Source organism: Cyprinus carpio, chromosome A21 (assembly GCF_018340385.1).
Source record: "Cyprinus carpio isolate SPL01 chromosome A21, ASM1834038v1, whole genome shotgun sequence".
Taxonomy (NCBI): domain Eukaryota; kingdom Metazoa; phylum Chordata; class Actinopteri; order Cypriniformes; family Cyprinidae; genus Cyprinus; species Cyprinus carpio.
Window position 1 is genome coordinate 10,675,050 of NC_056592.1, and position 17,145 is coordinate 10,692,194.

Sequence of the window (17,145 nt, forward strand, 5' to 3'; positions counted from 1 at the left end):
ACACAACAGTCTGCTCAAGCCCGGTTCTCGCGATATTCCCCGAGGTTTCCGGTGTTGCGTATGTGTCTGGTAAAGATGGCGGTCAGCATCCGAGGCCGTCCTATCCGAAGTATACGGATGCGAGGTGAGATTAAACTTACTCTGCTCGGCCGATTGACAGATCCATCAGAATAATATGATGCAGTCTTTATCAGCTACACCTGTCCCATGCGTCCCTCAGTGTCTTATTTTATCTTACATATGCAGGTCGGAATGACAGTGGGGAGGAAAATGTACCGCTCGATCTCACAAGAGGTAAGTCAGATGAAACTAGTGAACTCCCTACCTAGACAGCATTTCTGGGCATCGTAGGCTTGTTTGGAATGTCAGCCTCGCGGGGACCAAACCCACCTATGATGCCCCAAAATGCTTGCTGCACTAGGTTTTGAGACACAGCCTTAAACTAAGGCAACATGCATCATATAGATCCGTATACAGTATATGTTCTTGTATATATACAATAATAAAATACAGAGAAAAACATATGGTGTTGGAGGTGTCGAATGCTTTTTATTATAATATAATGGATGCATGATATATGTTTAGTCTATCTTTAGTCCAGCATTGCAGGACTGTAGGGTCCAAAGGTTGTAGGGACCAAAACAAGTCTGCTGCAGCAAGAAAGCTGCAAAATTAACTTTTTTTTTTTTATTCTTAAATAACCTAAATAATATGTCAGCTGACGTCCAATTTAATGCAGTAATTCTTCTAATTATTATTATTATTATTTTTTATCGGATAAGACATGACTACCAATGAGAAAAACTGAAGCATTTATTATTCTTACATTTAAAAAAGGTATGGATTAATATTGTTGCATTTTTTATTTTTTTAATGCAGTTATATTTTAATAAAATAACAAACAAAATTAATAAACACTAACAAATGTATTGCTTATAATACATTTTAGGGGAAGTCGTGGCCTAATGGTTAGAGAGTTTGACTCCTAACCCTAAGGTTGTGGGTTTGAGTCTCAGGCCGGCAATACCACGACTGAGGTGCCCTTGAGCAAGGCACCGAACCCCCAACTGCTCTGTGTGTGTTGTGTGTGCACTTTGTGTGTGTGTTCACGGTGTGTGTTTCACGTTTTCACTTTTCAATGCTGTGTGTGTGCACTTGGATGGGTTAAATGCAGAGCATGAATTCTGAGTATGGGTCACCATACTTGGCTGTATGTCACGTCACTTTCATAACTAATTTTATTTTATTGCTAAATGTATAGTTAATGCATTAACTTGTTTAACTAAAGAAACTTCATTGTCAAGATTTATTGTAGTAATACTGGAGTTTTTTTTCTTCTTTTTTTTCAGTGTATCTGCTTTTGTAGAAATTAGACTCTTTGCTTTTCATTCAGCAGTGACATTCATCATCCTGTTGTTGTTCTTTCAAATGAGATGTCATACATCCCTGTGACTGACACTTTATCATGCTTACCTTACAGCTCAACACAATTCAAAATCTTAACTGAAAATTTCACAGTTCACTGTGTACATATATTGATTGATTGATTGATTTAGTTTTTATTTAGAAATGTATTTAGAAATAAGACTACTGTAAAAGTTGTCTGTCTTTTGGGCTGATCACAAAATCCTGGACAAACCATGTGAATTCAGGGGAATCTCGACTCTTGTGATCATAACAAACATGATTAAGGTTTTTACTTGCATATTCTTTGCTGATTTGATTTGTTTTAAATTATAATGGATATATTTATACATGTTTTATTAAGAGTAATACTAAATATAACACAATATAGGCTACTAAATATAGCTTTGGTATTGTTTGTCATTTAGTGTCTTTGCTGGGGGAAAATAGCCTCATGATTGTGGACTGTCTTTGCTGATAGGTTAACCTTGAGGCTGTTTTTCCCGTATGACCTCTGTGTGGATGGTCTTTTCCGAATGCTTCCAGAGGCTATGTCATTAGTGCTAAACTGGCTAGATTTTGTAACGTGGGTCAGAAAAGGTTGCCTTGGTTTCCTGAGCTCAGATAATATCAATCCAGTACTTGTATTCCAGTCATTAATTCCTGCTGACATACACCATCGTTTAAAAGTTTGGGGTCGATATTTTTTTAAAGTGTTTTTTTAAAGAAGTCTCTTATGCTCATTAACACTGCATTTATGTAATGAGAAAATGCAGCAAAAAAGTAATATTGTGGAATATTATAACAATTTAAAAGCCCTTTTTTTCTGTTTTAAAAGTACTTTATTCCTAAAATGGCAATGCTGAATTTTGAATTTTCAGGAGTCTTCAGTGTCACAATTAAAAAAATAAAAATAAACCCCAAACCTTTGAATTGCAGACTACCTATGTTTAGACGAGACCTGAGCTTCACTATTTTTGGTTCCAGTATGAAAAGCAACAGGGTCAGAGTCTGTGGAATATTTGTGGATTTTGTTTCGTTTTGGTTCAGATGAACAGACATTCAAAGTTTTTGAACTTTGAATGTCTGCATTTTATGTTAAGCTGGTTTTGCACAATATAAAGCACTAATGTTTGTTTTATCGTACTACCTTTCTAATATGAGAGGACATCAACTGCTAGTTGAAAAGAAATATTTGAGAATGAAATATCTGAATTCTCACAGACTTGCTCTGAGTGGTTGCCAGATCTCTTTTTAGATATTCATGTGACAATTTAATAAAAATGTTTATATTCGCTTACTGGTATATGATATATATCTGAATTGTTGCTACATAGATAGGCCTAGTTTGTCTATACTGGAATTGGTTTTCCTTAAATTTTATAGATTGTACATGGTTGTGTTGAGATGTCAGCTCTCTGCTTTTGATGACTCGCTGTTGGACATTTATAACTGCTTCTTGATGCATGCTGAGACTTCCTTACAAAACTGAGCACAGGGTGTTATTTATGAGAATTTGTTAAGTGAGATGATGTCAGGAAGTCCCACTGTGTCTAGCAAAAACACTCTGCTTTTGTATGCTTACTAATATTATTGATCTGTGTTTGATTCCATCCCATAAAGCACTTCTCTGCATCTTGTGGTTGTAGCACAGCAATAGTAGAAATGGTGCGGTTACTTATGTCATGCTGTTACAGGCAGAACATTATATCCTTGTGACCCATCCCTGTTTCTCTGATGACCTCACAGCTCTTCAATCATCTTTTCTTCCAGACCCCTCCGAGAACATGCGAGAGATTCTCCAGAACGTGGCCAAACAGCAAGGAGTCTCAAATATGCGCAAACTCGGCCACCTGAACAACTTCATCAAGGTTTGTCATCTCAAGAGTGGATCAGGAGTTGCAGTGGACCACGGAATGCTGGGATCAATGTTGTTAGCTGCCTAAATTCTGACTTATCAGAACATTTTCTTGCTCTGATACTCCAGAACAAGCACTGTACGGATATGAAAACTACATATGAGTAGTTTTTAGGTTTTCTGAACAGTTAGTGCACTTTCATTAAGGGATGAGGGATCTGTCTTTTACTCAACCTCATATTGTTCCAAATTTGTAAGAGAGTTCTGTGGAACAAAAAAGAAGAAATTGTGAAGAATCAAAGTTGGCAACTAAACCGTTTTGACTTGCATAGAAATGGATGGACAAAAGAATACACTGGAAGTCAATGGAAACTGAAACTGTTTAGTTACCAATATTCTTAAGAATATCTTCTGTTATATTCCACAGAAAAAGAAACGTATACATGTTTGGAACGACGCGAGGATGAGTAAATGAGAACAGAATTTTAATTTTTGGGTGAATCTCTTTAAGTGGAATCCCACTGAATAATAGGAGTCAGACACACAACATTTGTGTGTACAGAAACAGCTGCTAAAAATATTAAAGCTTTTATATATATATATATATAAAAATTAAATTAAATTTATGCATTTAGCAGACGCTTTTATCCAAAACAACTTACAGTGAATTCAGACTATATATATATATATATAAAAGCTTTAATATTTTTAGCAGCTGTTTCTGTATATATATATATATATATATATATATATATATATATATATATATATATATATATATATATATATATATTATATATATAATCCAAAGCAACTTAAATTAAATTTATGCATTTAGCAGACGCTTTATCCAAAGCAACTTACAGTGAAAAAAAAAATGTAATATTGTTATATACAGTACAGACCAAAAGTTTGGAAACATTACTATTTTTAATGTTTTTGAAAGAAGTTTCTTCTGCTCATCAAGCCTGCATTTATTTGATCAAAAATACAGAAAAAAAAAATGTAATATTGTGATATACTATTACAATTTAAAATAATTGTTTTTAAATTTATTATACTTTAAATTATCATTTATTTCTGTGATGCAAAGCTGAATTTTTAGGATAATTATCACATGATCCTTTAGAAATCATTCTAATATGATGATTCATTATCAAAGTTGGAAACAGTCATAATAAATCAGAATATTAGAATGATTTCTAAATGATCATGTGATAGACTGGATGTTACATGTGACACTGAAGGCTGGAGCAATGATGCTGAAAATTCAGCTTTGCATCACAGGAATAAATTATTTTTTTAAAGTATATTCAAATAGAAAACTATTCTTTTAAGTTGTAATAATATTTCACAATATTACTGTTTTTTTCTGTATTTTTGATCAAATAAATGCAGGCTTGATGAGAAGAAGAAACTTCTTTCAAAAACATTAAAAATAGTAATGTTTCCAAACTTTTGGTCTGTACTGTATATATATATATATACCTATATATATATATATATATATATATATATATATATGTGTATATATATATATATATATGTGTATATGTATATGTATGTCGATAATGTAATTAACTTCTAATCAACTAGTCGGTTGTTGAAAAAACTAGTTGAAAATCTTGCCTATCCCTAATGTGTAGAAGCCTGCTCAATCTGGTTCATCTGTTTAGCATTACAACACGAGCCCTGCGTGTGAATACTTACTGCTGTTTGGTAAAATGAAGTAAACAGTACTTTATGGTTTCCGTCAGTCGAGGCCTGAGGGTTTTTCTGCCACACACTTACAGGATCTGGCCTAAAATTAAAGCGTCTGAGCACACCTTAGGAATAACCCCAGGCTCAGATGCTCTGAAATGACTGAAGTGCTGTATCAAGATCAGTTTCGCATTTTAATACAAACAGGGTAAGGGCAGCAGTTCAGATGTGATCTCCTGATGTGCAAGTTCAGTCTTCTGATGCCTGCCAGCTGCCACAGAATCAATACAAGACTGAAGGTGTGAGGCTGAGGATATGTGAAGGTTTTGTGGTTCGCAGCCAAAGCGAGTTGCAAATGTTTCAACAATAATAATCTCAAAAAAAAATAGAAACAAAATACAGACTCCTCTGTGTTACTACTACTACTACCACAAAAAAAACAAAAAAAATTTTTGCTCAGTTTATGTGATTTTATTTTGTTCCTAGCTGACCGTAGAAAAAAGGACAAACTTTTTTTCTCTATATATTTGACAGGGCTCCAAACTGCGACTAAAACTATTAATTTGCGAGTGACGTTTTTGCTGAGGTCGCCACTGGCGACTACCCGCCGAAAGCTCCTCAGGATTTAACCGCTAAAAAAGTTTTCTCAGGCGGATGATTTGCTGCATTCTAGCAGCGCCCCGTCTGTGATAAAACGAACTCGGGCCGAAGGTTAATACACACAACTACACCGAGTGTAGACCTGCCGCGTGTACAACAGCTTTCAGCCGAGATCGGCCCACAGGGAAAAAGCCGTCTGTCAGCCAGAAGTGTTTTGTAGAGTCGGCGTGGCTCTGGCCCATTATCTTCTCACCGATGCCGAGACTGAACCGACAGAGACGCATTTCAGACAGAATCAGCCCGAGTGTTATTGCTATCTGGATATATATTTACATGTTATAACTTAAAAATTTGAATGTACTGCCTTTTTCCCCTAATTGTTTTGCGATCAAATCTTTTGTTATGTTCACGTATTAAACAGACGATGCGCATCAAAGTTTTAGTGGAAAAAGAGAGTTTCAAACAGTCCTCATCTCTGCCGCACATCAGTGCTGACCCACAGTCTGATAAACGCAGCTCCGCTGTGCAGCGAGAGAGAAATGACGGAGACGTAAGAAGGGAAAGTGCAGAAAATACAGCGTCTATTTCGTGCACAACTTGAACAAACTAGAACAGGTAAAGCTGTCAGCTGTGTGAAAATTTGCAAAATCGTTAACAATTCTCGTTTATAATAATTACTAATATGGCTTCTTCTAAACAAGATCTTGGTTTGTGTTCATTTAATGCGTGAACTTCATTATTTGAAGTGCAACTACCGTCCAGTAATCGCAAAAAGCTCTGTGCTTTGTCACTTTTTAATAAAAAGTATCAGCTTTAAAATTATTCCGAATTCATAACGAAATTCAAACAATGCAGTTTTGGCGCTCCTTAATGCGGCAGGCGCGGTCGCTTTAGCGCCTCAGTTCAAGGGCAAGTGAACACATTTAATCTGTCTCTTTACTAATATAGTACATAATGAACATGAATTAACATCAAAAGGTAGGCTATTTTATAAGAGATCCTACAGTACAACTTACTGAAATGTCTCATGTAGGAGGAGCCCAAGCTACACTCAGTGGCCAAGTGACGCTTATGCGCCATGATACTGGTACAGACTGTGTAATGAACAATTCTTTGTGACTGTAGATCTCAAGCTGGACAGTGGCGCCCCCAGAAAATTTTAATAGGGGTGGCCAGATGAGGCCACAGTAAATCTTGGGGTGGCACATCAAAAAATAAATAAATAAATAAAGGGTTTGCAATATTGACAAAAAATTATATCTCTGTGATTTCTGGGATTTTATCAATAACGAAAATTAGACAATATTTTGCTGTGTGTGTTAATGTGCTGATATCTTATTTCTAAGTGTGCTGACAGCTGAGGCTTTTTTTTTTGTTGTTTTTTAACCTTTACGCCATTTTTTTCTAAAAATGTGCACCATCTTTTAAGTCAGACATTTGCATTTGGGCTGTTACCAAGCAAATGCAATCAGTATCACCAAAATTGATCTTTGCAATGCAGAGAAAACAGAAACTGCATCTGAAGTGGCCATTTAGATGTTTTTACACACTGTTTAATGGAGCTCTGAGGGACATGGGATACTTTAACCTGGAGTTACAAATTAATAAATAATGTTTTGATATTTTAAACATAAAACATTGAAAACTGATGTTTGAAATTGTTTAAAAAATGAAATGGTACCTTAAATGTGAAATTAAAACCGCCAATAGGTGGGAGCAAATCACTGTTAATAAGTGAGTCATTGCGATTGAACAGAATCATTCAAACGGTTGATTCATTCAAGAAAGAAACACTGTCCTGTCGCTCAGAGATGCAAAACAACGCTGTGGCTGTGTTTGGAATGATTTTTGTTTTTAGAAATAGAGCGCAAAAACTGAATATGTTGTCTAAAACGTAAAACTCTTGATATTAACTTCTTGTTTATTGAACTGTTGTATGAAATCAATGTCACATCTTCTGGAGAAAAACGTCACTCTTCGTGTGATAGTAACTATATTAAATGATATATAAATTATATAGATCTAAAATTAATAGATTTAAAATAGATTTAAATTAATAGTAGCCACTGCAAATCATCCTAGGGGTGGCCACGGCCCTTGGGGGCGCCCCTGAAGCTGGAAAAGACATTTAGTTCCCACTTTAAGTGAACCTTAGTCCCAGGTCATCTACAAGATGGATTAAAATGCTGATAAAGTCAAGAAAAGATGAGACATAAACACATGACAGTATTATTGAAATGTTAAAATGTAAATAAATAAATAATAACAATCGTAAAATAAATAAAACACGTTTATTCTGTGGCACCTTAAAAAAATTATTTGGCTCCTAAGTTTTTTTCTTATAGGAGCCAATGGCTCCTTACTCGATTTTATCAGACAATCATCACCCTTTGATGAATTATCAGTTCACTGACAGCATTGTCATATTTCAGCAGACAATCATGAGCCCTTTCAGTCTGACAGGTTTTTTCAAGTCAACCATGCTGTGAGTTGTTTAAATCACCCGAGGATGAAAAAAACAAAAGTGTTTTCGCTTTGTGTGAAATACCCTGCAGTGTTCCAGCAATAATTTGAATATAAGTAAAGTCATCAATGTCTCCGCTTGTTGCCAAATAAAATAAATAAATGCTTGTTAATGTCTCCAATACAGCTGCTCTGCAATGTTGGGAATTCTGAAGAAAAATTTGGCTTTAACTATGAAGAAATTATCCTATGGTGAGTCATAGATAAAAAAAAGCATTACATTAAAGTTATAAGGTTGAATCAAAGGTGTTTTGATTATCTGAGTGTTTTTTTTTTCTGTTTTTTTTTTTGTGAAAGAAATTAATACTTTAATTCAGTAAAGATACATAAAAGTAAGGACATTTTTATTACAAAAGAATTCTAATAAATGTCATTCTTTTGTTTTTTATATTTATCAAAGAATCCTGAAAAAAAAAATAATAATCCATCCCAGTTTTGACAAAAATATTAAGCAGTTTTCAACATTGGTAATAAATGTTTGCACCAAAACAGCATATTAGAATGAATTCTGAAGGATCATGTGACACTGTAAACTGGAGTAATGAGTGTTAAAAATTCAACTTTGCCATCACAGAAATAAATAACATTTTAAAATGTATTCAATTATAAAAGGGTTATTTTAAATTGTAATAATGTTTCAGAATAGTATAATTTGTACTTTAAAGAATACAGCCTTGGTGAGTGTAAGAGTCTTCTTTAAAAAATACTACTTTTGATCAGTAGTGTATAAAATATAATCACTTTTTTCCCTAGTAAACATTACCATACACAATTAAGCATTAGATTTGTTTTCGTAATTTTTAATTTAAATGAAATGTCTTTATCCACGTCTTTTCTAAATAACTTATCTTGTCTTCTGCTTGAGCAGAAAAAAAATATATAAAACATTATTTCTGAGTGAATGTCCTGTTTTACTCCGTGACATTACTTTAGTTAAGTGATATTGAAATGCAGTCTCATGTTGTCTTTTCTGTTTCTTTCACAGCCTCAGGTTGGCGCTGCTCAATGAGGCTAAGGAGGTGCGGGCGGCTGGTTTGCGTGCTCTCCGCTACCTCATCAGAGACAGTAATATCCTTCAGAAAGTGCTGCGGCTCCAGGTGGATTACCTGATTGCCAGGTCTGTATGACATGTTTTCATAGCACTGTGCGTAGGCAAGTCATTTCAGCAGTTTAGTTCAAGTCTGAGCTAGAGTTTGAGGGATAAGGACTGACTGTTTCCATCAGAAACAAGACTTGATGTTAATTCTCTGTGAGTTGTAGATCATCAGTCCGGGCCTAATGGTTAGAGAGTCAGACTTGTAACCCAAAGGTCGTGGGTTCAAGTCTCGGTAGAGGCAGGGATTGTAGGTGGGGGGGAGTAAATGACCAGTGCTCTCTTCCACCCTCAATACCATGACTGAGATGCCCTTGAGCAAGGCTCCGAACCCCCCACTGCTCCCCGAGCGCAGCAGCATAAATGGCTGCCCACTGTGTGTTCGCTGCTCACTGCTGTGTGTGTGCACTTAGATGGGTTAAATGCAGAACACAAATTCCGAGTATGGGACACCATTCTTGGCTACACGTGATGTCACTTTCACATTTATCTCTTGTTAGTATCTGCCAGAGAGAGAGGAGGAGCGTTCATGTGAAGAGCTAGTCAAGTCCGGTTGAGGTCATTTTGAAGTGGTGGTACTGTAAGAATGTGCTACTTCCTCTGTCCTGTCTGAACGCCCAGCAAGTCAGATCTTGGATAGTGAAATAAAAAAATTAGAATGCATTTAGAGGTAATACTGATCCTCCCCAGTGCAGATGTTATTATGGTTTGAGAAGCATTTCACTGCAATGATTACTAATGTTGACTGGTCTAATAATGTTGACTAGTGTGACCTTTTGACCTTTAGGTGCATTGATATCCAGCAGAGTAATGAGGTAGAACGCACGCAAGCGCTCAGACTGGTGAGAAAGGTGAGATGTGAACACTGCCTGCTGTTTTGTTGTGTTCATTTAATACTGAAAAATATGACAGGAATCCTGTTATTTTAATCTTTACATTTCCAGAATTTTTTTTTTTGTTTTGCGTGATTTTGTCATGCAGATGTTGTCTTGCATGCATTATCTGATGACATATCAGATTAATTAAAAAAAAAAAATCAGTTCACCAACCTATGTATTGTGAACAAATAAATGATGAATGAAACTATTATAAAAGCTTGCCCCAGTAATATTATTTTTATTAATTGTTACATTTAATTTAATCTTTATACTTTTAGATTTAATTGAATTGAATTAGACATTTTATTTGACATGCTTCTGCCCTGCAGATGTCATCTAGCACACAATTTTTAATGAAAAAAATTAATTGACCAAACTGCATTTTTTGAAGAAGTAAATGAACAACGATAAAAACTGCACCCCCAGAATTATTCTTTAAATTTTTCTATTTCATTTATTTTTTATACTTCTAGATTTAATTGATTTTTATTAATACATGTTGCACTCAAACAAAATAAACTATAAAGGAAATCATAACGTTATCACATTATACACTGGGCCATTTCTTTAACAATGTTCAGTGTTCTTTTTGTCATGGACAGAAGTGTCGGTATAAGCTTTTTTACAATGATTTTCCAGATGATCACTGTGAACGCACTGCTCTTCCCGAGCTCAATCACAAACTCCCTTATTGCTGTGGGTAACGATGGACCGCAGGAGCGGGACCGTATGGTTCGTGCCTGCATCGCCATTATCTGTGAACTTGGTAGGTTTGCACACTGATCAGAGAACTATTACGTATCAAACCCGTGAATGTGAATGTTGACCTTATTTAATGTCTATGTTTGTGCGTGCAGCACTGGAGAACCCTGAGATTGTGGCAAAGAGGGGTGGTCTCAGCACCATCCTGAAGAATGTAATCGACTGCCAGCTCAGTCGCATCAATGAGGCTCTGATGACCACCATCCTGCACCTGCTCAATCACCCAAATACGCGGCAATACGTTCGCTCTGATGTGGAGCTCGAGGTATGGATCAGAAATTGTATTACTTCATTTTCCATAATTGTTTTAATTACTATTTATTTTATTATTATCAATTAAATAATGTTTTAAGTAATATTGCGACCATTTTATTTTATTATAGTCCTGTTAGTTTCTCGTTAATTCAACCTTACATTTTATATTACTATATGACATTTATGTTTTATATAAATTTGGTAAAAAAAATTGTTTTTGTTTTTTTTCAGCAAATCCTGGCACCTTACACAGACTTTCACTACAGACACAATCCAGACACAGCAGAAGGTCAACTCAAGTGAGTGTGTTGCTTTAGGTCTTTCTAAGTAGAATTTGACGTTGGTGACGCAAGCATCAAACTTTTATTGGCTGCGTGTTATGAATGTGTGGTATTTCTCTCTGCAGAGAAGACAGGGAGGCTCGGTTTCTGGCCAGTAAGATGTCAATTGTTGCTTCCCTTCGCTCTTGGTCAGGTAAGCATATCTCAATATCTTTCAAAGAATATGTTAAGCATACAGGGCTGCATTTTTCAGATTTTCTATTGAAAATTAACTAGCATTCAATGCTTAAATTCCGCTTAAATTCTGTGGAAAACTGATTTCAGGAAAAGATTATGCATCTAAAAAGAAGCTGGCTTGTGTGCGCACGAATATTGTAATGCATCATGCATCTTTTAAATGGAATTTCCTCGTGAGTGCACTTCATTGTTCTAAGTGTTTATTGCTGCTCAGACCGAACCTGTTTTTTTGTCCCACTGTACCTCCAGGCATTATTAATCTCTGCAAATCTGGCAACTCTGGAATCCAGTCTCTTATTGGTCTGCTGTGTATACCAAATATGGAAGTGAGGGTAAGACAAAGGATAAAATTTGAAATCTTGCAGTACACACAGCATGCAAATCAAACAACCAGCATATTTTCTGTTTTAAAAAATGTATTAGTTATGTAATTAATTAATGTTAACAGTAACAAAATGTAATAATAGCCAAATTAAATTTATACATGTGAAAGTTATTTTATTATTGAATAACTACAAATTTGCAGGTATGGCTTTGTATTTTCTGCACATTGATTTTTTTTTTTTTTTGAATGCATGCAAAATATTGAGATTAATTAATGAGATTAAAAAATATTATTTCATGAGATTTTTCACATATTTATAATGGGCTGTATTTTATAATAAACAATTGTATAAATAATAATAATAATAATTAATTATATTTTTAAATATTCTATTATTATCTGTATATGTGATGATGATAATAATAATACAATTAATAGTAATTAATCATGATTAATCACATCCAAAATAAAAGTTTTGTTTACATAATATATGTGTGTATACTGTGTATATTTATTATTTATATATAAATACACACACATGCATGCATATATTTAAGAAGAATATGTTATGTTTATATATTAAATATATTTATATATAATATAAAATATAAGAATATAAATATATAAATGTATATACATGTAAATATTTTCTAAATATATAATTTATGTGTGTGTATTTATATATACATAATAAATATACCCTGTACACATACATATATTATGTAAACAAAGCTTTTATTTTGGATGTGATTAATCGTGATTAATCATTTGACAGCCCTAATAGTAATACATAACAAGCCCTGAATATTATACAATGAGATGTACATATTAACCATAGTGATTACATCGTGAAGCCTCATTATGAGGTACTTCATCACACTCTCTCACTCTCTTCTCAGCGAGGTCTGCTGGAGGTTATGTATGATATATTCAGACTCCCTGTTCCCGTGGTGACACAAGATTTTATAGAAGCTCTTCTCAGTGTGGGTGAGTGCTACCACTGTCTGCTTGCACTGATTAACATATTCATTTCCAGACATCTACCACATCGGAAGTCAACTCACATTGACAAGAATAATGTGTTCTGTCCCCTTTCTAGACCCCAGTAGGTTTCAGGACAGTTGGAGACTGTCAGATGGCTTTGTAGCCTCAGAAGCAAAAATAATTCTTCCGCATAGGGCACGGTCCAGGTAAGAGCATTTGCTGGGCTTAATTAACTCTTAAACTGAGCTAAGTAATGAAGCCTCAGCAGATCAGCCTTGTATGCATTTAGCTTTAATGTCTTGACATGTGTTTGTGTTCTTTGTCTCCACCCAGACCAGATTTGATGGATAACTATCTCGCCTTACTACTTTGTGCTTTCATCCACAGTGGACTTTTAGAGGTAATATACCATTTTAAAATTGTGATTCACCATCATCTTTTTGAACATGAACAATTCTTGAAGAAAAGAAGCCATGGTTCATTCAAACAGTCATTTTTTAATTCATCATTGTTTTGTTTTAAACCCACAAAATTGTTTTGTATGTCCAACAAAAGGGGATATGTATGAATGTTCATACTGCTCTTTTCCATGCAGTGAAGCATATCAAATCTGTCAAGCTCCAGATGTTGTTTATTTTCAGGGCCTGGTTGAAGTGATCACTAGCAGTGATGATGGTGTTTCAGTGCATGCAACCATCCTCTTAGGAGAACTCCTGCATATGGTATTATACTCAAATCAATGCAACAGTGAATACAGCTTAATCTTGTACTATATCTCACCTGACCTTAAATGGTCTTCGTTTTATTTTCAGGCCAACACCATTCTCCCCCACTCCCATAGTCACCACCTGCACTGCCTGCCCACTCTTATGAACATGGCTGCTTCTTTTGACATCCCTCAGGAGAAAAGACTGTGAGTTGCTGTCTGGTCCTATGTAGTTACCAACACAAATAAGCTATGTGATTATTTCTGTGATTTGATGGAGCTTTATTCGGTTGTGTTTTGTAGACGGGCAAGTGCTGCGGTCAACTACTTGAAGCGATTTCATGAAAAGAAGAAACGAGGACCCAAACCCAATAGTCTTTACTTGGACCACATTATTCGCAAATCACTGGCTGCTCATTGCTGTCGGGACCAGTACCTAAGGCCCCAGAGGGACATTTTTGTCATTAAGGTAGGTGCTGGTGACTGGAGGAAAGCATTTCTTGGATGTTTCAGCTTGGATGTGATCTACATTTTTCTTGTGTTCTTTAGGACACTGAGGAGGCCCTGATGATGAACCTCAGAGACAGTCAGATTCTAAATCATAAGCAGAATTTGGAATGGAACTGGGTCCTGATCAGTACCATACTTAAGGTAGGAGATTTTGGATTAAATTGTTTTTATTTTAAAAGACAGATGGCTTGAGCACCACTTTCTTTGTTGTGTCAATAGAATGCAATTTAAGAAAAAATAATTCTACTTTATAATATTTTAAAATAAAAAAAAATCCTGTGATTGCAAAGCTGAATTTATTAGCAGCCAATGTTCAGTCAGTGTTGAAAACAGTTGAATTAAATTGCTTACTATTTGTTTGGAAACCATGATTTGAAATGGAAACATTTTGTCTGAAATAGAATTTCTTGTAACAATGTAAAAGTCCTTAAAATCAATTAATGCATGCTTACTGAATAAAAGTATTAATTTCTTTCAAAAACTCCAAACTTTTGAACCCTAGTGTACAGTATGTCTTAGTGTATGATTTTTAATTGTGTTTCAGTGGCCAAATACCAACCTTCGGAACAACAAAGATGAACAGATGCACAAGTAAGTAGAGTTTGGTTTTCTATTCTTAGAAATCGTCCTAATAATTTTTTGTCACCCATTCATTGCTGTAAATCCTACACTTTCTTTCTCAGGTTTGTGCGAAGGCTGCTGTTCTTCTACAAGCCTAGCAGCAAGCTGTATGCTAGCCTGGAGCTGGACCACAGCAAGGCCAGGCAATTAACGGTGGTGGGCTGTCAGTTCATTGAGTTCCTGCTGGAGTCAGATGAGGTGAGAAGAAAAGATATCAGAACCGAGCCTATTATTTACTCACTGTCATGTTGCTCCGAACCTACAGAACTTTCTTTCTTCCAACTTCTCCATTTGTGTTTCACAGAAGAAAGAATGGCGTGATAGATGACAGAATGATTAATTTTGAGCTATTTTCCTCTCTTCTCAGGATGGACAGGTGTATCTTGAGGACCTGGTGAAGGACATTGTGCAATGGCTGTCCTCGTCCTCTGGGCTGAAACCAGACCGAAGTCTGCAGAGCAACGGCCTCCTCACTACTCTCAGCCAGCACTACTTCCTGTTCCTCGGCACTCTCTCTGCCCACCCCCAGGGTGTTAAGATGCTTGAGAAGTGCAGCGTCTTCCAATGGTTCGATTAGGACTTTGCAGAAATGATATAGAGATACACAATATATTGGTATCTTCCAAAATCAGTCTTTTTTCTAATTGTTTTGACAGCCTGCTGAACCTGTGTTCCCTGAAGAACCAGGACCATCTTTTGAAGCTGACCGTTTCCACACTGGACTACAGCCGGAATGGCTTAGCACGAGTCATCCTCTCAAAGATCCTCACTGCTGCCACTGACGTAAGAAACAGACCTATCACCCTTTGAGTGTGTTTACCTTAGTGCCATACACTTGGACCTAGTCGTGCTTACAAAAGCATGCTGGTAAAAGCATTCCCCTATGCTAACAGATCTCTAATACACTTCTTGAATGTTATTTTGGCACAGAACTGCAGGCTATACGCCACCAAGCATCTGCGGGTGCTACTTCGAGCTAACGTGGAGTTCTTCAGCAACTGGGGTATTGAACTGCTGGTGACTCAGTTACACGACCGCAACAAGGCTGTCTCGGTGGAGGCTTTGGACATACTGGATGAGGCCTGTGAAGACAAGGTGAAGTCAATTAACACATAAGGGCAAAAAGGAGGATGTTATTAACACTGAGGTGTTTAACTTGGCAGAAAGTCGTGTTATTCAACTGACCTTGGTCTTGGTAAAATAATAAAACATGTTGATGTTGGAGGCACTTGTGAATTGACTATGCTGGGCCAGTGTAGCTTTGTTCCAGGAAGCTGTAAACAGATCTGTAATCAGCCAGCATCTAGGTCAAAATCCCTGTCAGAGTATTAATGATTAACAGTTATATTGTGGCTTGTGAATACATGTCTAATTACATGACTGCTGTTTTTACTATCATGCCGTCTTAGGCAAACCTACACGCTCTGATTCAGATGAAGCCAGCACTAACTCACCTGGGAGACAAGGGTGTACTTTTGCTGCTACGGTAAATCTCAAATATTCCCTATATGACTTCTCATTTAAACACAGAGGTTTGAATGTGCACTACATATTTCTTCCTCATAAAAGATGTGCAAAGCAGAATTTTCAGCAACCATTACTCCAGGCTTCAGTGTCATGTGATCCTTAAGAAATCATTCAATAATGCTGCTTGGGTGCTCGAAACACATTTCTTGTTATTCTCAAACAGATGTGCAAACAGATTTTAAAGAATTGCCTGAAAAGTTTGTTTACTATTTAAGATTTTCAGCACTGGCCAATGCATTTTTTATTGTATGGTCCCACTTTTATCTTTGAAAGCACATGTTGTGTATTTTATACACATTTCGTGAAACACACTTAGTAGTAAAGTTGAAAAGGGTCTGTTTTGCATAAAAAAACTGCTCCTTTTCATCTGATGATGTGGCATCCATTTCCAGGTTTTTGTCCATTCCAAAGGGGTTCTCCTATCTAAATGAAAGGGGATATGTCACTAAACAACTGGAAAAGTGGCAGAAGGTAATGTACCATTATTTTGCACTGTTAAAAGTGTGTATACAAACTCAAGCTTACTGTATCTATTCTGTCCAACTGCTTTTGTTTCCCTGTAGGAATACAACCTCAAGTATGTGGACCTCATAGAGGAACAGCTAAATGAAGCGCTCACTACTTACCGAAAACCAGTGGATGGGGATAACTATGTGCGACGGAGCAACCAAAGGTTTTCCTTGGAAACTCTATCCTGTACTCATCAGTTGCCTGTATTGTTATTTGGAAGGAAGTCATCAAGAACTTTTTCAGCACCTAAAATCTTTTTCTTATAGGTTACAAAGACCAAATGTTTTTCTTCCTGTGCATTTGTATGGGCAACTTGTACATGATAAGACAGGCTGTCATTTGTTGGAAGCTCAGGTATGTGTGATTTAAA

At 36.0% G+C, this 17,145-nt stretch overlaps 1 protein-coding gene and 1 long non-coding RNA gene across 3 annotated transcripts in view; one reads left to right on the forward strand and one right to left on the reverse strand.

Annotated features, from left to right (window-relative positions):
- LOC109046208 (rapamycin-insensitive companion of mTOR-like) overlaps nucleotides 1-17,145 on the forward strand; it is a 27,145-nt gene continuing 10,000 nt past the window's right edge. For both annotated transcript variants that reach the window (XM_042778963.1, XM_042778964.1), the window contains exons 1-27: nucleotides 1-124; nucleotides 247-294; nucleotides 3,178-3,275; nucleotides 8,214-8,278; nucleotides 9,072-9,203; nucleotides 9,967-10,030; nucleotides 10,697-10,823; nucleotides 10,915-11,084; nucleotides 11,306-11,373; nucleotides 11,481-11,548; nucleotides 11,842-11,924; nucleotides 12,817-12,904; nucleotides 13,017-13,107; nucleotides 13,235-13,301; nucleotides 13,543-13,623; nucleotides 13,714-13,814; nucleotides 13,911-14,076; nucleotides 14,157-14,258; nucleotides 14,662-14,708; nucleotides 14,801-14,936; nucleotides 15,106-15,305; nucleotides 15,395-15,521; nucleotides 15,669-15,833; nucleotides 16,148-16,224; nucleotides 16,658-16,736; nucleotides 16,829-16,938; nucleotides 17,042-17,129. In XM_042778963.1, coding sequence (XP_042634897.1) covers nucleotides 61-124; nucleotides 247-294; nucleotides 3,178-3,275; nucleotides 8,214-8,278; nucleotides 9,072-9,203; nucleotides 9,967-10,030; nucleotides 10,697-10,823; nucleotides 10,915-11,084; nucleotides 11,306-11,373; nucleotides 11,481-11,548; nucleotides 11,842-11,924; nucleotides 12,817-12,904; nucleotides 13,017-13,107; nucleotides 13,235-13,301; nucleotides 13,543-13,623; nucleotides 13,714-13,814; nucleotides 13,911-14,076; nucleotides 14,157-14,258; nucleotides 14,662-14,708; nucleotides 14,801-14,936; nucleotides 15,106-15,305; nucleotides 15,395-15,521; nucleotides 15,669-15,833; nucleotides 16,148-16,224; nucleotides 16,658-16,736; nucleotides 16,829-16,938; nucleotides 17,042-17,129 — 2,712 coding nt within the window. In that variant the 5' untranslated portion in view covers nucleotides 1-60. The remainder of the gene's footprint in view (nucleotides 125-246; nucleotides 295-3,177; nucleotides 3,276-8,213; nucleotides 8,279-9,071; nucleotides 9,204-9,966; nucleotides 10,031-10,696; nucleotides 10,824-10,914; nucleotides 11,085-11,305; nucleotides 11,374-11,480; nucleotides 11,549-11,841; nucleotides 11,925-12,816; nucleotides 12,905-13,016; nucleotides 13,108-13,234; nucleotides 13,302-13,542; nucleotides 13,624-13,713; nucleotides 13,815-13,910; nucleotides 14,077-14,156; nucleotides 14,259-14,661; nucleotides 14,709-14,800; nucleotides 14,937-15,105; nucleotides 15,306-15,394; nucleotides 15,522-15,668; nucleotides 15,834-16,147; nucleotides 16,225-16,657; nucleotides 16,737-16,828; nucleotides 16,939-17,041; nucleotides 17,130-17,145) is intronic.
- Nucleotides 15,687-17,145, reverse strand: part of LOC122149291 — a 12,969-nt gene continuing 11,510 nt past the window's right edge. The window contains exons 2-3 of the long non-coding RNA XR_006162922.1: nucleotides 15,924-16,012; nucleotides 15,687-15,820 (exon numbers count right to left, since the gene is read on the reverse strand). This is a non-coding gene — a long non-coding RNA (uncharacterized LOC122149291). The remainder of the gene's footprint in view (nucleotides 15,821-15,923; nucleotides 16,013-17,145) is intronic.